The sequence below is a fragment of the Diadema antillarum genome, unplaced genomic scaffold, assembly GCF_040938485.1.
Source record: "Diadema antillarum isolate AM-2024a unplaced genomic scaffold, OU_Dant_1.0 seq00001085_RagTag, whole genome shotgun sequence".
NCBI classification, from domain to species: Eukaryota; Metazoa; Echinodermata; class Echinoidea; order Diadematoida; family Diadematidae; genus Diadema; species Diadema antillarum.
In genome coordinates this window covers 305,428-331,008 of record NW_027271905.1, presented here as the reverse complement: position 1 = coordinate 331,008, position 25,581 = coordinate 305,428, and the positions used below count along the sequence as shown (strand labels likewise).

The window sequence follows — 25,581 nt, the reverse complement described above, 5'->3', positions numbered from 1 at the left end:
ATCGTGAGTGTGTTGCCTTGTGATGGCGCTATTCAACTTCCCACAAGTGGCAGCGTGGATTCGATCAATATATAGTTGCAAAGAAAAATTGGGAATCGTTCCGTACAGATTGTATTCTCATTTTCAGATTTAAACTACAAAATTATCAACCTGATGAGGAGATTTGAAAACATAAAATGCATGATTACTAAAGCTTATTGTCTCAGCTACAACATATTTATGTTTCAGAGGAAATGAAACAAAATTAGATGAGGTAAAGGTGCTTAAACGTTGTCAAGTCAATGCATGGTTTGAAAAAAAAATCACCTCCCATAGACATAACACGTAAACTTGTCTGATTTTGAGTCTTTACCTTTAATCACAATTTCTAGTATGATGACGTCATCATATTTCAAAATCATTACATGGACTTGAGAGGCAAATGTTCAAAGTACAACATATCTGAATTTGGGATAATATTGAGCTTAAACAACAGAGATACGAGCAAATGAATGTCAGAAACAGTACCTCAAAAAAATTAATTCCACTTTTTTGATTTCAGATGATGATATGATGACGTCATGAGTTTTCCTGGCAATATTGGTACTTGAAACGTTATTTCCAATTCATATGCTTTTGTAATATGCAATAGCAATATAGGGTCACTGGACGATTTAAAGAGCTATGGCGACATAAACAAAAACATGTTTTTTCACTATATTTGCAGAAAAACGCGCGCGCGGAATTTCAACTTTGACGCCAGTGCATTCCTTTGTTATAGGTCAAAATCGATGGGATATCAATGGATATTGTTACTCAAAGTATCAGAAATCCAAATCAGTCAAAAAAATTGCATTTTCATGTTGGTTACGCCCTCTGCGCGCGAAATTGCGCGGACGGACGCGCACGCGAAAAAATGTTTGAAACGCTTAAAATTGTCTGAAACTTCGAGATTTCCCATTGGGAAGTCGTTTTGAGCCTTTTAAAATTTTGACGCGCGCGTACGCGCGCGTAATGAAGACCTGGATAACTAGCGTTAAAAAGTAAGATAGAGCGTGACCTGAACTTTATGTCCACCGAAAATGATACAGAAATGATATCTAGTTATGAAGTTATGATCGATCATGTGACAAGGTCCGAAAATCACAAAATGGCGCCTAGATGACGTCATAGATATGTTACTGTCATGAAAACCTTATTGTGGCTAGATATTGTTATGAAACATGTTGACTGAAAATGTCATGTCATTCCGTAATGTCATTGTTGAGATATTGACGACACAAAATGTGGCAGAAAGAAAGAAGAATAAAAAACGAGACATGAAAACTCGTCACATTGAGGACGAGTTAGGTGATACGCTTGTGGTCATCAGATGACGGTCATCTGCGATCGACAAAGAAAAGAATGTGATATAGGCACCTTGAAAATATATTGAGCGTGCATGCCAAACCGTTTCTGTAACCACTCGGCCACGGGTCATCCACGGAAATGGTAAGCCAAAAAAAAAATACACACAACAATGTATAGATATAACAGGGGGAAAGTCAATGCCCACTCAACTATTAAACGTGGCCGTGTGAACATCTATTGCATTGCTAGACGGAAAAGCGGCCTTGTAACGACTGAGGTCGCTATGCCATTTCTGGCAACTTGGGAAAAATACGTCCCGCAGACATAAAACCTATAATCGGCTGGTTTTTGATACCTTGCCTTTAATCACGCACGTGTGCAACCTTACGTCTCTGAGACGTCGCCTTTAACCTCTCAGTCATACGTCTCGACGAGAAAATATGAGGAACGTAAACTTATATGTGAAAGATGACTCAGGAATCGTTTCGTCCATCTTCCATTCTCATTTTCAGTTTTATGCTGCAAAATACTCAACCTGGTGAGAAGATAAAAAAAAAATAATAAAATGTATGATTACTGCAGCTTATTGTCTCAGCTACAACATACTTAAGTTTCAGAGGAAATCAAAATCAAGTGAGGTAAAGGTGCTCGAGCGTTATCGAGTCAATGCATGGATAAAAAACAAAAATCCCCTTTCATAGACATAACGTACAATCTTCGCTGATTTCGATATCTCGCCTTTAACCATACCTTCTAGCATGATGACGTCATCAAATTAGAAAATAACGATATGGACTTGAAAGTTGTTCAATGTATAACATATTCATCGTACGTTGTCAGTTTGCTATTGACATGACGATCGATCACATGAACATGAGGCAGCTATTAGTACCTGTATGAAATTATTATAGGCATGGTTATCAAATTCCCCTAAAATTTCCTTATAATTGCTTTATTTTTACACACAGTTAAGCTATCCCTTTAAACTCGTCACAGTTTAATTAGAATCATTAACATCATACATTAGTACCATATTCAGTTCCATAGCTGATCACGTTTGCTAATTAATTAAGATTAATTGTCTAGAATGTGTCATATGGCCAACCTGTATACACACGTACACACACACACAATGCTAAATGTATGTATCAAACCTCTGTAACACAACTTTGAACTAACTGTAGGAATTATCGCTGTACTTATCATCTATACTTTTTATCACTATCTGAAACTCCACAAAAACCACTAATTGACAAATAATCATCAATACAGAAGACTGACTTAAAGGAACAATTCAAATACCTTTTTTACAATGTATAGCTTGTTCCATGTATAAATCAGCACAAAGTAACCACGACTACATTGTGTTACTGAATTGATATGAACAAATTTCATTTTATTACAATATTTTAAATCAGTTTGAAAAGCCCAGCCTGCAAAATTTTGCAGCAGTCGAAGTAATGCAGTCTCCAACGCAAAACAAAGGGATACTATGTGAGTGTGTGCGTATAGTTGTGTTTACATGCGAACGTGATTTCTACATGGACGAAGGTGTAGTACTCCATTGAAGAAAAAACAAATTAAAAAATAATTATTTTCTTTCGTGCTCTTGTGAGGTTCGAACCCGTACGTGTGCAACCTCACGTTTCTGAGACGACGCCTCTAACCACTCGGCCATACGTCTCGACGAGAAAATTAGAGGAACGTAGATTTATGTACGTGAAAGATGAATCAGGAATCGTTTCGTCCACATTCCATTCTCATTTTCAGTTTTAAATTGCAAAATTGTCAACCTCATGAGGAGATTTCAAAGAATAAAATGCATGATTACTGCAGCTTATTGTCACACCTACAACATACTTAAGTTTCAGAGGAAATGAAACAAAATCAGCTGAGATAAAGGTGCTTAAACGTTGTTAAGTCAATGCATGGTTTAAAAAAAACTCACCTCCCATAGACAATACACGTAAACTTGTCCGATTTTGCGTCTTTACCTTTAATCACAATTTAAGGTATGATGACGTCATCAAATATCAAAAGCATGACATGGACTTAAAAGGCAAATGTTCAAAGTACAACATATCTGAATTTGGGATAATATTGAGCTTAAACAACAGAGATACGAGTAAATGAATGACAAAAACAGTACCTCAAAAAAATTAATTCCACTTTTTTGATTTCAGATGATGATATGATGACGTCATGAGTTTTCCTGGCAATATTGGTACTTGAAACGTTATTTCCAATTCATATGCTTTTGTAATATGCAATAGAAATATAGGGTCAATGGACGATTTAAAGAGCTATGCCGAAATAAACAAAGACATGTTTTTCACTATATTTGCAGAAAGACGCGCGCGCGGAATTTCAACTTTGACGCCAGTGCATTTCTTTGTTATAGGTCAACATCGATCGGAAATCAATGGATATTGTTACTCAAAGTATCAGGAATCCAAATCAGTCAAAAAAAAATGCATTTTCATGTTGCTTACGCCCTCTGCGCGCGAAATTGCGCGGACGGACGCGCACGCGAGAAAATGTTTGAAACGCTTAAAATTGTCTGAAACTTCGAGATTTCCCATTGGGAAGTCGTTTTGAGCCTTTTAAAATTTTGACGCGCGCAAACGCGCGCGTAATGAAGACCTGGGTAACTAGCGTTAAAAAGTAAGATAGAGCGTGACCTGAACTTTATGTCCACCGAAAATGATACAGAAATGATATCCAGTTATGAAGTTATGATCGATCATGTGACAAGGTCCGAAAATCACAAAATGGCGCCTAGATGACGTCATAGATATGTTACTGTCATGAAAACCTTATTGTGGCTAGATTTTGTCATGAGACATGTTGACTGAAAATGTCATGTTATTCCGTAATGTCATTGTTGAGATATTGACGACACAAAATGTGGCAGAAAGAAAGAAGAATAAAAAAAAAGAGAAATTTTGACAATCACAATAGGTGATACGCTGATAGCGTATCACCTAATAAAGCAGTGTTTTGAATATCATGGAATTCATTTCAGTCGTACATTTGTTGAAAGACATGTTTTATACCTGTTTCAATTTATAGCACAATACATCAGAATTGCAAGTACACTGGTATCAGAAATGCCATTACAACACTAAATACCAGTATTAAGATGGCCATTTTCCCTTCGACATCTGTAGTGGAAAGAAAAAGCAAATGTATTTCTGCATGCATGAAGTTTCATTTCAAGTATGGTACATATATCTATTTGTTTGAAAATGCACATAGTGCAGGCAAGACATACACTTGGGACCTGGTCTCTCATAACACAGCTACCAGAGTGATATTTCATTTCGTAAATTGGATATAGAAAATAGTAAAGCCCTCTCTCGTTACCTTTCTCAGAATTACCGGACGAGAAACACATATTACTTTCATTTTGACAATGCTCGAAAAAATAGTAAGATATCAAATAGTAAGGACCTCCCTCATCGCCTTGCTCAAAAAACCCGGACGAGAAACTGCTTTCTTTTTTTACTTGGCCTAAGTTGTACAATTGTATACCTGTAATAACAATTTCCATTTGCAAGACCCCCCTCCACATGTGTACCAAATGTCATTTGGGTATGGCAATATCACAAATTAAGAAAAAACACAGCACTTGCTATGTTTTTACAAGTGATTTTTTTTTCTTGATTTCCTTTCAGTGTTGTTTTTCTTTTGAATGTTCAGTGCCTTATTGTCCTCTCAAAAACTGTATTATATGTCTATCAATATATCACTGTATCATTGCAAAGAGTCAATACATGAATCACTTGAGTTGTCATTTTACGGTATGGTAAGCTAAAGCCCATCTCAGTTGGGTTTGATCTCTGTGTCCTTGGACTGAAAATACAATGACTCCAACCTTTTCCCCATATGTAATACACAAGGCAAAGGCCTGCTTCTTAAGCTTGATTCAAACCGCTTCTAAATTTGTGAATATGACAAGGTTGATGATTGATACAATGTGGTCAGTCTGTTTTGATGCGCTTACTGTATGTTTATTATGGGAGATACAATGTAGTGTCAGAAGGTGTTCAAGTTGTTTCATGTTTTAATGTGAATACAAGGTGGTATGAAAAAAAGAAACTTTTTTTTAATACGAAAATTTTACATTGTACTGATTTCTGTGTGTATCCTTAAATTACATTGTGGGCATGAAATTTTGATTCAGATGATGAAATATAAATTATGGCATGTCTAGAGTTGATCAAAAGGGCCCAAGCATAGGTGGGTTCCAGTAGTCATGATTTTCTCTGAAGTAGGTCTAATCATTTGCAAAACATTGTTGTAGCTATTGGATACACGCTTTCCTGTTAATACTAGGGTGGTATTCTTGCTTGATGCACATACAGTGTACTGCACTTGATGAGGTAATCCCTCTTTGCAGCTCCAAGAAGCTGCACTGAGATGAACTACAAATGTATCATGGGGAGTTAGTGATTTCATGGTGATGATCTCCTATTATCTTATTGCCCATCTGGGCAAGGTGAAGAAATGTCTTTGTAAAGCCCGAAAGGTATCCATTCATTGTGAATCCTTCCTCTTTCCTTGTTTTTTGTGATGCATTGTTTTTTTTTAAACTGTTACCTTGGTAACCTTCAGCCTGTCTTTAAAACATTGTCTGCTCAAAGTGAAATCCTGCCTAGTCTCAGCACCCATTGTAACAAGGATGCTTTGGATGTCAGTGCCCCCAATATTATGAAACAATCTTCTCTTTCAGAGTTTTGTAAACAGCTTCTCTTGAGTTTGAATAATGGAAAATGTGATCCCAAAGTAAATTTTGCATCATCGTGAATTTTGTTTTATGCATTCAGAAGGTTGTATGCAACTAGTATTCATTTTCCTCCTTTGGACCGGGGGCGTGGGGTGTTTAATTTCCACAATGATATACAGACCTGTCTGAATTTGTGTCGATATGAAGGCATTGTATGATTTTGCAGAAATGTGGGAATGTTTTCTAGCCAAGGAGGTTACAGGAAATGATTGTGCTCTGTCTGTGTCAGGTCTGTTTTGGGCTGGTCAGTGAGGTTATTGATGTTAGCATGAAATGCATTTACTTTCATACGCTGTTTCGTAGAAGATAGAGTCAATTGTTCTATAGGGATTATGACAACCAAGGGGAGAAAAATTAAAATGGTAAGAACTGACTCTGTGTGATTGAAAAAATGACTCAAAATCAGACATGCTGAATTGTTTGATTTGAAAACATTCTGATTGTTGTTATGTTGTAGTTAACAAAATTTGCTGTATTCCTCATTTTGCATACTACACTACTTGACAGAATTAAGCAGACTTCTCCAGTTACATTGCAATTGTATTCATAATTATGCGCACACTTTAGCCTGTGTGTACAATATCACAGACTAAAGACATCAATTGACGAGGTTGTGATTTATAGTTCCTTGTTCAGCCTGGATTCTCTGGGATTCCTCTCCCCGTAGTATTGAGCTGTGGCCAGTAAGTGCATTCAGTGACGTCCAGAGTCGTTGATGTCCAGAGTCGGTGATTTCCTCACCAAAGTTAGCTTCCTGCTATGGGATTAATGGGCAACTTGGACAAATGTCAGATGTTATGCACACCATACATGGGGGGGGGGGGGGGGAGGGGGTCCAGTTCCGTGGGCCTTCAAGCTTCTAACAGACTCCTACATTTGACCTGATTTCATGCCTGTTGTTAATTGATATCAATGCCCCACTCATAGAATGAATCTGGCCATTTGTTATCTTCTCTGTAAAGATAAAACTGTTACAAAATAATTCATATGTAGCAAACTGTCTGCATCGTACATTGCAAGCATGATATTTTGCATTATATTAGGACTAGTATGCTGAATTCATGTGGCTAAATTCCTGTTGATGAAATTAGAAATAATTACGTACAGTGTCTAATTTTAAAAGAAGCACACTTGTGTTTTTCCATCATGAAGATGATACAAATTGTACAATGTACACTAGGGCCTACAGACTGTACATTGCATTTGTGTTATGGGATGGAGTACAACTGGTATTTTGGCTTCGCTTGTAACTTACACATTTTTTTTTTTCTGTGAAGTCTTGACATTTTTTGAAAAAATATAATAACAGTGAAATATGGGGTGTGTATAAAGGTCAATATCAGTCCTTTGTATACTAGTCGATGACTTGATTGTAGTAGGGCCATAAATAACTTGATGAAATCATTCTCCTTGTGTCCACTGTGTTTCTTCTCTTGAGACCAGAATAGCACACATGACTAGGCAGATGCATTCCACCAAGTGTGGAATACACTCACTTCCTGGACATGATGGGGCTTTATTTCATGCCACAACTCATCGCAGTTGTGGGCAACCATCTCTAAGATGTCATAAATATGAGACTATTTACCTCTCAATAACTTGTTGAAAGGAGAATTGTTTCGACATGTATACATGGGATATGAAGGCACAGACATGACCATCTCTATCTTCAAACCATTTCTTGTTTCTTTTTCTCATTCCTTTAATATGTACTTGTGTAATTTGTTTTCTTTTAAATTTGCTGTTGTTGAGAAAAGAAACTTGACTAGTCCTTGTAATGACAAATGTATTGCTGGAGTGGTGAGCAAGCAGTTAACTCATTCAGTAGATGCAGTATTGTAGAGCACTGGAGAGATAGATCTCAGTACAATGGTTTGAGGATTAGCAGTAGTCATAGTTACTATACAATGAGGATTCAATGACACAGAAACTATTCACCTCCGTAGGCTTACAGCCAATTTATACACAGTGGGTGTGATGAAATTGACATCCTTTATACAATTATATTCATGGGTGAGTATACATGACATCAAATGCACTTCTAAGTCTTCTTTCATTTTTAGATACATGTATAAGGATAAAGATACACTGTATTAATAGTCCACTGCTCTTAATATCTGACAATGCAAACTGAATCTAGTGAACTGGAAACTCATATTATAAGAACTGATGGTTAAAAGAGATCTCCGGATGATTTTCAGATTTTTACCTGTGAACAACTATAAATTGATTATACTGATGACAGAGTTTCAGATTTTATGATAATTGGGATGAAGAATTAGAATATTTTCAAAATTTATAACAACTTGCAATGAACAAGGATGATGACATGGCTGGGTAACCATAAGAATGCATGAGTCGGGCTCAAGGAAGCAGAACAAAAGAAGAAGGCATGCATACATGTAGATTATACACAGGTGAGCTTGCAAGCAAGCAGTATTGTAATGGAATTACACTGCACTACATTTCTGAAATATGTGAGGCTCTATTTCATCATCCTTGTTCAGTGTAATTTGTTAAAGGTTTTTCAGAGTATTGTTTCTCTTCTCAAGAACCAAAATAAAGTCCACAAATCTATGCATGGAGCTGATGATTTACATGTACAGGTAGTACATGATGTGAAATTATTAAAACCGTCTGGAATTACATCCTGTTTAAATGGGTAATTGTGTACTTAGGCAGTGTGCCTACAAGTGTACATGTAGCTCTTGTTGAAGGTTTGTGCCAATTGATGGGTCAAACTACATCGTATGTTTATACACTGTGAGTTTGGCAAGAGCATGTGTAAAACAAAAAAAGAAGAAAAATTACTAAGTGTCTTTGATCCTCCATACAGTGTAATACTAGTACATGTACATGTCTTGGGATTCGTAAGACATTATTGATTACACTTAATAGAAAAAGGACAATATTGTTTTGTGTGTGTGTTTGTGAAATTTGAGAAGTGGTAGAAAGAACAGTACAGTGTATGTGACACTTGTAAAAATGAGCGTACGACATTGAATACAGTAGCAAGCATTGCCATGTATAAATTAAAAGTGCAAATTGCATTTGGAGAATGTGACATCATCCCATTGATGGAAATTAGGGTAGTTTATTGATAAAGTTTAAATAGTCAATTTTGTTTAATAGCATTGTGTCATTGCTCAGAATGGTTCATTGAAAGTTGGCATGAAGAGTTACAATTCTCTATTGAATGACGCTGGAATGAATTTTCAATTGGAGTAAACAGAACAATTACACATTCAAATTTGGCCAATGTTCATGGCTACTCCAAGGAAATAATAGTTAAAATTGACTTTGTACATCGTAGCAATGAGTGGTCACAGAGTTGTCAGTGTTTCAATTTTCAAACATCTCATTCACTGCTAAAGTCTCTTGTCTTGTGGTTTATATATTGTATGAAATATTGACATTCTCCTACTTTCTAGCCACTTGGTCATTCAACCAGAGGAAATCACTATCACATCCATCAAGAGGATAGTGATTACAAAGTGACAAGAGTGTGCACATTCGTGAAAGCTGCACGTGTGTGAACGCAGTTTTGCAAGGGTGTGGTGTTTGTGTCAATCAGTCACAGTGACAGCAGATAACTTGTATGGGGGCAAACTGGATGATGGACAGAGTTTTTAGTGTTTTCCCCCACAGTTGGCCTCACTTGGTGTGATGTACATGTATTAAAATAGTGTTGAGGTGTTTTTATTTTTTGCATTTTAATTGAGGGGTTGTGACTCACCACCTGTATTTGACACTGTCCTACATCTAGTGACTACGTATGAGACTATAAAACATTGCTACCCATACTCAGTGGAATGCACGTGGTGTTGACTGTAAAACAAGGGCCTTACACTGTGTTTTGAGTGAGTGTTTCTGTTACATCAGCAGTAGCAAAATGCTGTGTTTTAGATTCTACATTATTTTCTGTATCCACGTAAAAATTTAAAGGACCACTGTCAGCCTACAGTAGCTACACCCTGTGTATTGCAGTAGGCATTCTAAAGGAAAATTAAAGGAGTCGTAATCCTCTCGGTATCATTTGCTGATTTGCTGTAGCTCGTAGTATATTATTGCTGTATTAAACTTGATTTATTTTGATTTTGATATTATATATATTTGTGTCTAAATTCTGCAGAGCGTGGCAACAGCAGTGGCTCAAATCTACTTGGTGGAGTCCAATAATTGGTGCAAGAAGTATTGCGGTGTGGTGTGCTTTGTGAAGGACAACGAGAAGCGGTCTTACTTCATCAGGGTGTATGACCTACAGGTTAGTTAGTGTTCAGTGTTCTGCAGGGCATCCCTTAAAGTGAAATACAACTTTCTTTCCTGAAATGTAGGAGCTTCTTCAGAATATCATACCACGGTACATGTGGCAGAGACTCCAACATCAAGCATGATGTCCTTAAAGGACAAGTTCACCTTCATAGACATGTGGGTTGAGTGAATGCAGCAATATTAGTAGAACACATCAATGACAGTTTGAGGAAAATCGGACAATCCGTTCAAAAGTTATGAATTTTTGAAGTTTCTGCTCAGTCACGGCTGGATGAGAAGACTACTATAGCTTGTGATGTCATATGAGTACAACCATATACAAAGAAAGTATAAAGAAAATTCAAGATATTCTCACTTTTCTCACATAATGAAAGAACACTCGACTTCTCTCTTTCAGAAGTCAGGGGGAATAATATTACCCCAAACATAAGTCAGTAACAAGTCGAGGAAATGTGCACTTTATTCAAAAAGTCAAGTTTTGTGAAATTCTCTTTTTATTTTCCTTATATCGTTGTACGCATGTGACATCATTCACTGTAGTAGTCTTCTCCTCCAGCAGTGATTGCACAGATATTTTAAAAATTCATAACTTTTGAACGGATTGTCGGATTTTCCCCAAACTTTCACTGATGTGCTCTACTAACATTGTTGCCTTCACTGACAGTCCACATGTATATGAAGGTGAACTTGTCCTTTAAACTTGAGATTCTTCCGCCTGGACCCCCGGGCAAACTAGAGACTCTGATTTGCATGAACATGTGCACAGTAGTATGTGCATCACGAGCGCAAAGTGTGATGTTCCTTGTAGCTGGGGTCCATGGGCCCTTCATATGAATTGCTGAATGATGTATACACGCACTACAGACAATAACATTTTTATTGCATGAAATCCTTTTTATCCCTAAGCCTGTCTGCAGCCACTTAACGAAGAAGATATACAAGCTGTATATCCAGAAAGCTAAAACACACTGCTCTGTAGATGAACCGAACAGACAAGTCATATATTAGTATCATAATGCATAAATTTGAAAACCTTGTTGGAGTAGGTTTCAAGAGTGGGTTGTCATTTTTAGATGGCAAGTTTGGTTTGATTATCTTTTCTTTTTAACTATATTGAAGCAAATGCTTTTTGATGTTCCCAGAGTAAACTCTTGTTAAGACTGAGCGTGAATTGCTGTCTTTCATGTCATATGTTTCATTTCTTGCAATTCTCTTGCCCCGGAATCTCCTCCTTTTTGCAGAATGAGCGCTTGTTATGGGAGCAGGAGCTGTACAACCAGTTCAAGTATGACACACCGGAGAACTTCTTCCACATGTTTGCTTCTGATGTGAGTATCCCATCCTGTGCATCCTTGAGTTGAGTGGGAGAGTAGGACCAAAGAGAGAAGTGTTCCTTTTCTTTTCTTTTCTTTTAAGTGAAAGTTGATAACAGATCTCTAGGAAACAGGAAGAGTGTAGATGGAAGAGAAAGAGAGAGAGAGAGAAAAAAATGATTACAACTTTTATAGGCTACAGTGTATTCATCTAGATGAATTTCCATGAAATAAGAGAATTAATTTCTTATGACCACTTGTCATGATTTTTTTTTTTAATGTGTACTATCACTTTAACATTTCCTTGTATACTTTTATATGACACGACATTCACAGTTATATGGGAGCATTAAATAGAGTATGATCTTCTTCTTTCTTCATTTATTACAAAGAAATTACATTTCCTTTGAAAAGAGTACGTATCGGTGACTCCCGTCATAAAGAAAGCCTCAGAACCTTCCTTTTTTGCGTTATATTGAAATTTTGTTAATGCCTAATAATATATAAAAATCATTAGGCAGTAATTTGGGGACCTGAATTTTTATTTTGTTGTAACGATAATTTCATTATAGCCATATCTGTTATAACAGGACTGTATTGTCCGTGAATTTTGCTGATGAAATAGTGATGATAGATTTTTAAGAAGTCATAGTCGTGAGCATGTGTTAATTCTCATTAGGTCAGATGTTAACCAGATTCTCAAGCCTACCTATATGTATGTTGCTGTGAAGAAGACAAGGCTCATTGTCTCGAGGATACCAGACAGGCACATTATTAGTTTCACTTGAGGGTTTTGAAGGAAATGTCTTGCCAAGTAACTTTATCTACCTGTAAAGTCTGGGTTTACATTTATGATGCCCTGTACAGTTTTCAACATCAACAAACTGTGGTATTTTTAAAATAGTTGGCAAGTTCTCAAAATGTACCTTACCTTGTGTACATGGCAGGCCATACCTGAAGAACCATCGTCTTCAGGGCTTTCTGTGCACTGTACTCAAACATCTTTATTTTGCCTTTAACCCTTTAGCTACTGAATGCCTGTGGCTGTCCCTGTCAAAAATTATGTGTACCGGGGTATGCTTCTTTGCCAGGTTAAAATTCATATTATCCATGTAAAATCTAGCTTATTCTGCAGTTCAATCCCCACAAATGCCCAATTACTTTTCTAAACCCACACAAAATTTTGTAGAATTTTGATAACTGCTTCCATCATGTGGTAGATGTTGACATTACATGAAACAGGTCTTGGGTGCTATGGGTTAAGCATCTTGTACATTATGTAGGTTTCAGCTTCAGGGGTTCTCTTCAAAGGTTGCCATGTGTCTTCCCCTTTCTTGTCATTTAAAACACTTAATAAAGAAGGATCACGGCCATGATTTTATTCTTTAATCTCATTAGTTACTCCACTCACCCTGAATACATCATTATATTCATCCCACACTGAATTTTCCAAAGGATGTGGGCATTACGTTCTAAACGTTATAAGGATGCATATTATATTAATGATGTGCATTTAGCTGTCCAGGAACATGCACCATGGGAAATATTGCGCGCGCGCACACACACACACACACACACACACACACACACAAAGGCATATTGCTAATATTGGCTAAATATGATGACTTTGGAGAACTCTGTCACAGTGGTTTATGTGTAGTGCGTTTAGGATAATGTTATCATGTGACTTCAGCCACTTTTCTCCCTAGATGTGTAGGAGTTTTCCTCAGACCATCTTAGGAAAAGGAAATTCTTCCAATGCCAGTCATCAGGCACGCTGCCAAACCCTGAGGAATTGTTATCCTGAAGTTTGTCACACAATAACCTGATGCGTTTGGTGCCCATAGAGAAAATTCTGTGGAAACTTGGCTGGTGTTTACGTCTAGGGTTAGTACCATATAAGGGAATTTGTAGCCAAGTATTCATAGGTGAATATATTTCTTGCAGAAAAGGTTAATGGCCAAGACTTTGCACAAAGACCCCCCTGTTGCACTTTAGATAAAAGTCCTACATGTATCAATTAATGGACAAAATTATTTTGTTAAAGAAAATGACTGAGAGAATAAAAATTACAAGAGACGGAATGCCCTCTTTTATCAGAAATACATAATATATGTGCAAATTACAGCCCTTCATGAAGAACACAATTAAGTTAAAGATACAAAAATGGAAAAGACTTCTTTGACGTGATGATGCTTCAAGTTGCAGCTGCTAGTGTGTTTGAAAGGAATATATTCAGGTTTGCCCATGAAAAGCACTATTCAGGAAACAAATGTTTCCGATTGTATGTGTGTGTGTGTGTGTGTGTGTGTGAACATGTTTGAAGTCAATAATGTGTGCTCCAGTCAGTTACTGAACCAAGAAAATTTGATGCACTGCAGCTACTGTTTGTAAGTTTGTGAAGATAAAAACTGCTAAAGTCTGTGCAACCAACCACATTCACTCTGCAATTTAAAAACGTGGCAGTTTCAAACTGATAAAATCAGGACAATTCGTCACTTACACTAGCGATAAGCGAGAAATATCATTCACTAGTCATTTTTCCTCCCACATGTGGTCGTCATGTTTGCTAAATTTACACCTCTGGGTGACCGCATTTCATGGTGTCCAAGAGGCGCATACCTCAGACTTGATTTGCCTGCTCTTATCTCTGTTAACAGAGTGGTAGGCAGTTAGATATTAAAGATGGGGAGGTACACTTCAGCATAGCAGAGGTCATAAGACAGGAAATATAGGCCTCCAATAAACCAATGGGCCCTGTCTATTCGCAGTTTGTCTGTTACATATGAGTACCTTGTGTATTAATTGGGCATTGCCAGATATTTCAGAGACAACTACACAGCAAAGAGAATATAAAGGTCATTGACTTGAGATAGTGTAGAAACTTGACTCCATGTATGGGAGAAAAAATAGATACCTGTACTTGGAAATGGTTCTCGTTAGAAATGCAAAATGCTCTCTGAGCAAAAAGTTCAATAACTATATAAATTATGAATTCGCTTTTAATAATATTCCATGCAATGCCATCAAATACATTGCAGAAAAAATGTTTGAAGTGTTTAGTAACCGAGGTCATATGTGTTCGAATTATTTCCACTATAACTTGTACAATACATTGTACATTTGTAACTCCCCTTCAATGATTTGATCTACAACTCTGCAAGTGTCAATTGTCGATTAAAGTGTGGAACTAGAACTTTGAGGAAATTTATTAAAGTTCTCGTTTCTTCACTACAAATCAGTTTAATTGGACCTTTATTTGTCAGTATGTAAAGACTCAACAAAGTTGGAACAGAAATTATAAATTTACCCCCTAAAATGTATACAAATACATTTTTATATTTTAGGACGCTTGCCTATTGGTATTAGGTCATATTTTGTTGTGTATTAGGCAATGTCCTCTATTATACAGTTGGGATATTTAGAGATGCTGTTACATATAGGGCATACAAACCTTGAACTCGTGTGGCATTGTGTGCAAGATTGTAATTAAGTGCCAGCCATGCAAGAATACAATGAAAACAAATGAAGCAAAATTAATAACTAGACACACATGCTGTATCCAGATGTCAGGTTATGAATGGTGCAGTCACAGGAAGGATGGGATCTTAAGTGGAGTGTTATTGCGTTTTCAGTATTTAAAAAAACAAACAAACCTACGTATGTATTCGTGCCAAGTTTATCAAGACAGCACACTCAGTAAAATAGAGCGTTATTAATGTACAAATTGTATTTTGTATACAAGTACACTCCTTTTATAGCGAATGTAGTTACAACAAAATTCTTGTTACAATGAAGTAAAAAAATTCAGGTCTCAAAATTATTGTCTATTTGTCTTTATGTAAAATGCATGTAACTAATACTGTATTTTTCGGCTATAGGGAAATTTCAATATAAAGAATGAAAACAGCCAATTCCAAGAACTTCATTAAAAATCTAAAATTAATGGGAGTCGCCTGTGCTGAGTATAGCACTACTGGTAAGGATTTTCGAAAACCCGTCAACTCTTTTTCATTTCTTTTGTCATTATGTTTTGTAAAGCAATGTCCGGTGGCATGAACATGTACTATTACTCTTGAACAATGATAGAGTGTACATCAGTACTTTTCACACAAGGGCAGAGGTTTGTACCAGGATCCTGTTATTGCCTGGCCAGCTCTCATTAGAATAGATTACATTGTAATCAGCTACCATCAGGAATTGAAGTCATATCCATATGGTATGTTTCAATCATAGTTATCTGATGGCAAGTGGAAATGGTCAAGATATGATGGTAGAAAGACGGGAAAAAAAAAAGTTCCAACATCCGCTAGTAGCAATTGTTGATGCAATTTCCGTCTGTCAGGCTTTCTAGTATCATGCATAAAAGGAAAAGAGAGGCCAAGTCTGTGTTTATTCGATTAACAAAGTTTAAAGACTCGGTTACCAATGACTGAATAGGCTGTACTAGATAGCTTACATGCTGACATGATTACTGGTTTATCAGTCAGCAACTACGTAGATACTACGTATTATGTGATGATAAATCACTGATAAAGAGATGAAGATGTGTACAAAGGAACAAAGAAATAATAATGATGTGGAATATTGCTAAGATTATTGAAGTACGGTATTGGGATGTTGGATGTTGCATGCAGATGACAGAGGAAAAGGGTGAACAAATGTGGCTGCCTTTAATTGGCATAGAGTGCACAAAGTATCTTTGGTCTGCACTTGATATCCTGATAGACAAACGTGTTAACAGAAAAGGTTCAGTCTGGAAATTGGAGAGGACGCATTTGTGGAGTAATACAGCACAGGACATGTCGAGAGGGGCACTTTTAAAGCTAAATCAGGTTTGTAGGAGCAGGAAGCTCCCCAGCTTCGTTGGCAGCATATCCCCCATCCACATACCTCTCCATGTGCTGTCCGAGTCTCGTGTCCTCGCGAGGGGCATTCATTAATGCCGAATGACAAAGGAAGGGTTGCTCCTCTGATGATTTTTGGCTCAGCTTGGCATTTCTCTTCTCGCTCTGGGCAATTAGACAACAAAGAGGGGAAAAATGTGTAAATCATTTCTAGACTATCTGTTGAGAGAGGGGGGAGGGGGAAGCACAGTAGATTGGGGGCATAATCAGGAAATTGGCAGATTATTCCGGAATGGGGGGTTAAAGGGAAATGAGAAGGGGGAAAAGGGGGTTGTCTCTCTTTAATGAATAGCCCTGAGGTGAAATGTCAGGGCTCAGTGTCGACGACAAACATCATGTGCAACCATGGCGGTCTGAGTCACCCAAAGCCCCTTTTCTCCCTCTGTGGCGGTGGTGGAGCTGTGACAGGGCGCGCACCGAGTCCTTCTCATTTGGTGGATGAGCGGGCCGCCGGAGCGGGCAGGGACTGCGCCGTCTTGTAATAGCCACCATGTTTTCCTTTGAAATGATAGACGCCTCCAAGTGTACGTGGGAGGACCCTTTCTCATTTCGGGCGTACAACTACAAGCGAAATGACTTTGATTCGCTGCTGGTGAAGAAAACTCGTGTAAAACCAACAACATTTTCAGCCGTGCGTGCTTCTTTCATTCGTTCAAAGTACATGTATTGTCTTTTTCTGGGTATTGATCAGTGGCATGATTTCTTTGTTCTAAAACCATAGTAATTTTTGGGGGGTGAGAAAATGATACCTTATTTGGAGGATTTGAGCTTTTCGTAGGTGCATGATGGTGTATATGTATGGGTACCAGTTTTATTAGGTGCATATTTCTGTCAGGGTTTAGGTAGAATTCTTCTAAGTACATGTAACATGATTTTTAAGCATTACATTTTTCTGTTTCTTTTTCTCCACCCCAAACCCCCCCCCTTTTCTGCTCCAGAATTGTTGGGCCGGGTTGAATTTTGCCAGTGAGGTGGAGGCTAATGGATTTAAGCAGGTGATCAATGACAAGATTCAGCGTAGACAGCAAAGAAGACAGGGTGAGTACACTGAAGATGCCACTCGAATTGTATTAAAACCGAGCTTTTTACTTACTAGATGTTGAAATTCCCCGTGGGACTGATACATACTGTACACCATATATTTTGCAAGGTTTTTATTTTCACAAATTTTATGCATTGAGTGCTATTCGCGAATTTAACAACCCGTGAAAAATATTAACTCTGCAGACATTATGCAACATACATGCATACATTTTTCTGTTCATTGCTGTATTTCCTAATGGCAAATTTAAGCCCAATTTGCAGGAAATTACACTGGCTAGATATATATGGTGTATACAGTAACACACCATCTTGCCATAAGCAGTGTCGGTTAGGGTAGTGGTGCTTGTAAGGAGATTTCAGTTCCTTTCCAGGACTAGTCTAATTGATTGCTGTAATACTAATTGCAAATGCAGTTTCTTAATGGGGAAACTTTTGCATGATTTTTTTTTTTCTGCACCAAGCCAATTTCAACAATTTTACTTGTTCATGATTTTGCGGACAACAGTATGTCTATAACATGTTTTCATATCTCAAGAAAATATTAGTGTGGAATTATTTTAATGATACCTTATAGCATAAAATACATTATAAGAGATTTATTCCTCAGAAAATATCCCATAGTTACACCACTTATGGCAAGGTAAATACTTTATGGAGATGTTTTTTTTATTTCGAAGAACAGTTAATGATGTTAAGTTAGTATGCCTCAATAGTGGCGAGGCGAGTGCCAAAACATGATACTGTGTCAGAAGTGGTTGATGCTTACGCACATCAGTGGTAACTCACACAAACACAACCATATGTATGCACTCAAAGGTATACACGCAATCACACACACACTCTGTAAACACCCAGGCACACCGTATGTGTATCCTAACAAATTGATCAGACTCAATGGCCCAAATTCACAAAGGTGGTTTAAATTTAGACCATGATTTATGCAAATTTCTTCTTGTGTAAATACGATTGACAGATTGCATACGCCAACAGACTTCCAGTAGCAAGTACGTGTTGATACATGCATGCATGCATTTGTGACCCGCTACAACAAAAGGATCCTAAAGTCGCTGATGGCTGAGCTGAGAAAATTGAGTTTGAAGTCACATCATCAAAATTGGTCAAAACAATGGGATTTTTGTTTTTGGCATAATTCTGTACCCTAATGTTTTGTCTATTATCTGCCGAAATTTCGAAGCTAAATGATCAAAGGAAAGGTAAGAAATCAGCGTTTTTCTGGGCCATGATTTTCCGACTTTCAACGTAACAGAAAGGTGTCTGAAGATTTGGATTTAGTGCCGCAGCTAGGCTCCGCCCCTATCAACGAGGGAGTGATCTCATTGGTCAGTGCGTGGCATCCTGATTACTGATTGGTCATGCGTAGACCGCTGGCAATAGGCTTGAATGAACATAGCGGAGGTTGCTACGAGCCTACCTTCTATCGTCAAGCAGTGAAAACTGTCTCGCCTCCCCTTGATCATGATATTGTCAGAAGGATAACTTTGAAGGCATTTTTCTCGAAACACTGATTTTCTCAACCACTTGACATGCGTTAATAAAATCATCGATATCTCAGTAACCGAGTACTTTTATGAGTTGTGCTATATATGAAATTAAAGTAGAAGAGTATTAAAGAAATAAATTCATGCAGTTTTCAGAAAATTGTCCTCCCCCGACTTTCGGATCCTTTTGTTGCAGTGGGTCACATTTAGACGATGGTATAAAATTGAACCATCGTTTAAGTTTAAACCACCTTCATGAATTCAGGCCAATGAGGGGCGATTGCATTGTTATAGTTCAAGTGTAAGTTTGATGTGATCTCAGAGTCTATTGACAACAGTTTGGAAAACTCTAAAACCTTAGCTCTGTCAAGAAGATATTCCCCAAAGTTCATTTTCTCTTGAAGGTCTGGTCCATATTGAGCCTCTGTTTGGTGGCTAAATGAATGCTTCTGCAACTTTATGAGTGATTCAAATTGATGAAATGCTTGCATCAGTTCTTTATTGCAACTGATTGACAAATTGCCTTTTACATAGGATGTAGATATTAAAGCACTGAATTGATTTGTGTTTTTAGTAGTATCCGTGATGATGATAGCATTAAAGCATAAATGGAGTAGAGAGGGTAATGAATTGATCTCTTTTTTTTTTGGGGGGGGGGGAGGGGAGGGGGGGGGGGTCATGGGAAACTCGGTCATCTTTGATATACCTTTTTGCCAGTGAAGTTCTTCATCTGTTGCTACAATCATTCGATCATGTCATATACTGTAAATGTCTCTTCTTGTTTATGCTGAAGAAAAAAAAAAATCATCAGAGTTTATAAGAAGATGGAAGAGCTCTCTGACCAACCAGGAAATCTGGCTAAAGTTAGTTGCTTCCCCCTTGCGGCAAAGACAGACTTGTGTGTGACTAGCCCAAGACAGGAAAGGTACCGTGCTGCCCACCGACTAGAATAGAATATGCACCATGTGCGTGTTACCAACACTTGTGAGTCAAAGTCATACGCATCGGCCCCCTTCTGTACCAAACGTCGGTTAGGTGTAGGCTGAGTGGATGCCGGCGATTTCTTGCCAGTCATCAAGATGTAAAATCTCCACCGTCTTTTAATTGACAACACCAGCTACGGACTTGAGGTTTTGACAGGAGGGTGTACATATGGAGTGTCCGGGTTCCACTGTGTTCAGTAGTTGTTGTTGATTTTTTTTTCAGTGACACATAATGAGGTGAGATGACCGTGCGTTGACCCATTGGGGTGTGTAATAGTGAATGGTTTGACTTTAATATACACAAGTAGACACTTGTATGATTATGCTTTCTTTTTAGTTTGCTAGGCTGAAAAAAAAAAAGAAGAAGATATTTTTAGATGCATAGATAGTCAAAATAAGTTTCTTGCAGGATACAAGCTATTAAATACAAAGAAGTAGAATTAGGACATAATTGAGACATATGTTATACACAGATACACTTTAAGAGTAAACATTAATACATGTCTTATATATATATATTGTAATTGTGTAGTAAAAAAGGGCCGATACGAGTAATTAGTGCAAACCAACAGCATTCTTGTTCTGCACCACATGAATGGAACTTAACGTTATCACGTGTTATAGTGATTTTTTGTTTTGTTTGTTTTGTTTTGTTGGGGTTTTTTTTGGAGGGGGATGGTTAACCACATGTTGCATCAAAGGCACAAAAACTTGTAACTGCAAGTATATTCATCTTTACATATTATTCCTTTTACAACATTTAGTCTGCATTGTGAGTGTAGACAATGTATGTACCTTAGATGCAGGGAAGAACTCTACAAAGATGTACTTACATGTGACTGAGCAAGCTTGCAAATCAGTCAGTTTTTCCATAGAGAATAATCAAGCTTGTCACTATGCAGGCTCTCCAATGATATTTTCATTATTATCAAATATATTATTATTTTTTATTTTGAATTTATCAATTTATTATTATTAATATCATTTAGAATGGCATGTTATTCCAGCAGAGTAATTCAGCCTACATCCTATGTCCAAGGTCATCAGTGCGTTTGGTCATATTGATTTAAATGCTGTTGACCTACTGTTAGGAGCTCCTGTCATATATATTCTATAGCTGGTGTTAGTTTTGACTGCACTGTCCATACATCCTGTGTGTGCCAGGCCAGATGATCCAGGCTGGATGATCTGTGATCAGTCATTTAGAAGCCTTAATTGAGTATCTGCCATAAGGATTTTTTTTTTTTTTTTTTTTGGGGGGGGGGGGAAGGGAAAAGTAACGGAATGCATTTTCGACATTATTAAAAGTTGTATTAAGATCACTTCTTTTATCTTGAAATATTTATAATCTTAAAATATTTAAAGTGTGTTTAGTGCTAGCAGGAATCTTATACTGTGGTTTGTTGGTGATAAGTATTTAAAAGGACATTGCATGACATTGTGTGTGACTCAATTACAATATCGTCAGACTTTCCTCACGTGCTGTAGGATTGTGATGAAATGTACAGAAAATATCCCTGAGTACAAAAATTTGATAAATCTTGCCATCAATATCAGGAGATCTAGAATTTTTTTAAAACAAATATCACCATACTATCTAACACTGCTGTCTATGGAAGATTTGAGTATTGTTAATCTGGCCATTCACAGATTTTTCTCTTTAAAAAAATATAATATCAACCCATATTTCTTCCCAGCTTCATGCGCTTGTATTTATGCAGTATCCGAGACTCTGGTCTATAGTATGTGGGTACTGTAGGACCATGTGGCTCAAATTTTACAAACTTCAGATATACATTGTAAAACACCCTACAGTGCCTTGTACAGTACATAAACATAAACTTGTGTAATCAAAAAAAAAAAAAGAAGAAGAAAAAAAAAGAGAGTGTGATTCACAACACTGCTGTGTCAGACCTAGTTGCTCCCCCCCCCCCCATGCAGCAGAGTGTATCCAGAAATGACTCATTCCTAATAAGACTCATTTGTTTCAATATTCCCTCACCCGTACAATGTACATGTCTGAAATGTAGTACAGATATGTTTCAAAGTGTTATCCTCCATACATATAGAATTTCGTATACTTATGGACAATTTGCAAACAGTAGTCATGAGAATTTAGCCATGAAATAGTTATGTTTGTAGCAAACAATGTGTCTGATCCAAATTCATGAGTTTGCCACTTCTTACAATGTTCAATTATGTGTAGTTTGAGCAAGCTCTTTCACAGTTTCACTGTATGGTAGCATGATGTACTATAAACTATGATACCCTTGGTGTCTTTTTAATGATCAAGTGAATAGATTATAGTTTTCATATGATGGAAAAGAAAGTGATTACACAATATATTTTGCCCTTCATATTCTGAGTGGATTAGTAGACTTCATTTTTGTGAAAATGTGTTCATTTATAATTATATGATAAAATAACAATAAATACGTAAATAAATGAAACTATTATTGTTTATAATTATTGACACACATGATAATGATAATAGTAATGATAATAATAATGATAATAATCAGTAATAATTATGTTTTTAATTGAATTAGTGTTTTTAAATCCATTCATATTCCTCTTACCCTTATGATCCTGTTTTCTGCATTATTTATCATTCAGGAAAAAAACAACAACTATATAACACATATGTACACTAAACTTATCAGCTGACTGGACTCCACTGTCAGTACTATGCAAGACAGATAAAGGAAGAGCAGGTTTACTCAAATTAATCACTTGTCTCACACACACTAATGCGGGTCAGTCCCATTAGACATAAGCATTGAGCGAGGCTAATCCTCTTGTAAGAGGCAGGGCTAGTGGTTTAAGTGGCTGAAGGGAAAGTGACTTAACTTGTGTGGAGATAAGGACGCATGATATGCTCTAGTTCATAGAGTTACCACACTGCGTATCAATCATCTTTTTTATTCCAATAATTTGAGATACAAATTTATTAAAATGTATGTAGCAAATAGTACATCACTTTTTGATTTAGAAATAACACTAATACTCTCAAATACCTGATGGGCAAGGAATAATTACAGGTTTGTGTTACTGCTAGTTGCTTTCTGTAGGCAGAAAGTGTAATTGTATTAGTAGATTTGTAGTATGTTTAAACTATTCATGAAAAGTTTCCACAAGTTATCCATGGAAAGAGTTGTATTGTTTGCACATGAGTTCTGTATCGTTTTGACAATTTCTCTTTCAATTCAAAAATAGTTTTGGGGTAAGCTGATGGTCACCTCTAAGGAAGAAATGAAATGCTTTGAAGTGAAAGCCTGTCTTTCTGCCAGTATTTCCCAAATTTTCATTGCAAATGAGGATTTTTTAACACTTTGTTCTGTGTACATAACATGAAAAAAAAAACATTTAGAATAAGGCAGTAATTTGATATTCAGGGCACTTGAACTCTATATTTACACTCGACTGGTTCCTCTGTAGATTGCGTAAATAGTTATTTTAGGTCTATTTTCATTAGTTGCAATCTGGTGATGTTTGTCATTCAGATTAGCATTCATAAATAGATTTATTGTGATATATCCTGTTCTGACTGTAAAAGAGCTTGTGATGACTTGATTTCCCATGAGAATCCTTTAAGCACTCATTCACACATCTGAATACAATGTACAAGTACTTTGGAGTAGTTGGAGTGATGCTGCTTCTTGACTACTTTTAATTCTGCTATTTGCTTACTTTGTATATTGATATTTTTCATTTTAGAGCCATGATGATAATAGCAATGATGTTGCATTATGTGCCAGCTTCACTTCAGTCAAATGTTAAGTTGCAAGTGTACATGCTTTACATGGATTTCTTTGTTGATATATGAACTTAAACTAACATTACACCCAGCAGTTTTAAAGTGAGGTGTCATGCACTGAGTGGTAGACAGAATATGGTCCTTCACCGCTGGTAGAGAAAAAACGTTAATTAGGCATGTGCAAGTTACATCCTGATGTGTATCGAATGACAGTAGACGTGCTAATCTGTCTCAGGGCACACATGACGTGTGAAGTGTGATGGGTCACAAGCGAGCGGCAGGCCGTCTGGAATCAAGGCAGATGGGTCGGCTTGATATACCGCAGGATTTCCGTCTCGTTCGCTGCAAAGTTTCACCCTGGACGGGAAGTGTTTACATTGCAGAAAACACACATGCACCTGTATCAGATAATTGCTAGACTAACAAGCTACTTAACACTTAATAGCATGTACAAACATGATGAATGATGAATGTTTCAGTACAAACAGTCACCTGTCATTGGAATATTTTGTGCATCCACATTCAGTATTTAGTGACAGGCACTTTTAGATACATGTTATTGTCATTTTTCATAGTGTCTTTACAATATCAATTTCTAGATAGTGACAGCATTGTAGGTGCCAGCAGTAGCTATCAACAAGATATCATTCATTTAATGCAATGTTTGAATATTCTGTTTTTCTTCAAAATGCTCTTATTTGACACAAATCCTCACTCTTGTCAATTCTCTCCCCCCCCCCATCTTGTTTCTTTTTTTGTTCCTCTACAGAGAAGAGAAGACCAGCCCCCCAGACACCAGGTGGTCCCCCGCCCGCCCCCCACAATGTGGCCCAGCCCCCTACACATGGTGAGTACACCACCCTAGCTAAACTTTGAATTTTGCTAATTCACAGGGCACATCTTCAAGAGAAAGTGTGTTGTGTTCTTTGTTCTTTCTATTTCAACTCACTTTACAGATAACCTTTTTTTTTTGTGTACGAGTAATCTTGCCATAATTCCTTTTTTTTTTCCCTTATAGCAAAAATCTTCATATTGTACATAAATATTTTTTCCTGCATGCCAACATTTTTATGGCTCTTCTCTAAGAGAGGAAAATGCTTGATTATGTGTTTGAAAATTAAATAAGTAAATATCGGTTATAGTATCTCTTTTTGATACAGTTTTTATTATTATTATTGTGGTTTTTTTTGTTTTGTTAAAACCAAGTTGCTGTCAATGATCCCAGTGGCATCACAGTCCTGCACAAAAATGCACTTACATTCCTGAATATGTGCAGGGAAAAAGCATAATGTGAAGAAAACAGATTTTATCAGCTACTGTTGCATCACGATAAAAGGTTGTTTGGTCATATTTTTCAAAATGAGCCATGTTCTGACGTCAACATCTTGACATTTTGTATAGGTGACGTCACCCCAAGGCTCAGACAAGAGGAACATGTAGAACCACGTTGTCTAACCAACTAGAGTTATGACATTTGAAACTTGATCAGCCTACAGTGTAACCTACCTTTGCCTGAAATTTATGTTGTGCGTAAATACTGATTGCAGTTTCAAGAGCTTGTATGGTTGTTCAAACTTCTCAAGACCGACATTACAAATTTGCCATTGACATTGTGTGCACACACAGTGGGGGGTAGTAATTACAAATGTATGATTTGTTCACAACATGCCAAACTAAACTAATTGATG

The 25,581-nt window shown here is 37.1% G+C and overlaps 1 protein-coding gene across 1 annotated transcript in view; it reads left to right on the top strand.

Moving 5' to 3' along the window:
* The window catches only part of LOC139743483 (actin nucleation-promoting factor WAS-like), a 56,357-nt gene that overhangs the window by 11,595 nt on the left and 19,181 nt on the right, over nucleotides 1-25,581 (top strand). The window contains exons 2-5 of the mRNA XM_071653967.1: nucleotides 10,251-10,382; nucleotides 11,632-11,718; nucleotides 17,549-17,648; nucleotides 24,663-24,744. Of these exons, the coding sequence (XP_071510068.1) occupies nucleotides 10,251-10,382; nucleotides 11,632-11,718; nucleotides 17,549-17,648; nucleotides 24,663-24,744 (401 nt within the window). The remainder of the gene's footprint in view (nucleotides 1-10,250; nucleotides 10,383-11,631; nucleotides 11,719-17,548; nucleotides 17,649-24,662; nucleotides 24,745-25,581) is intronic.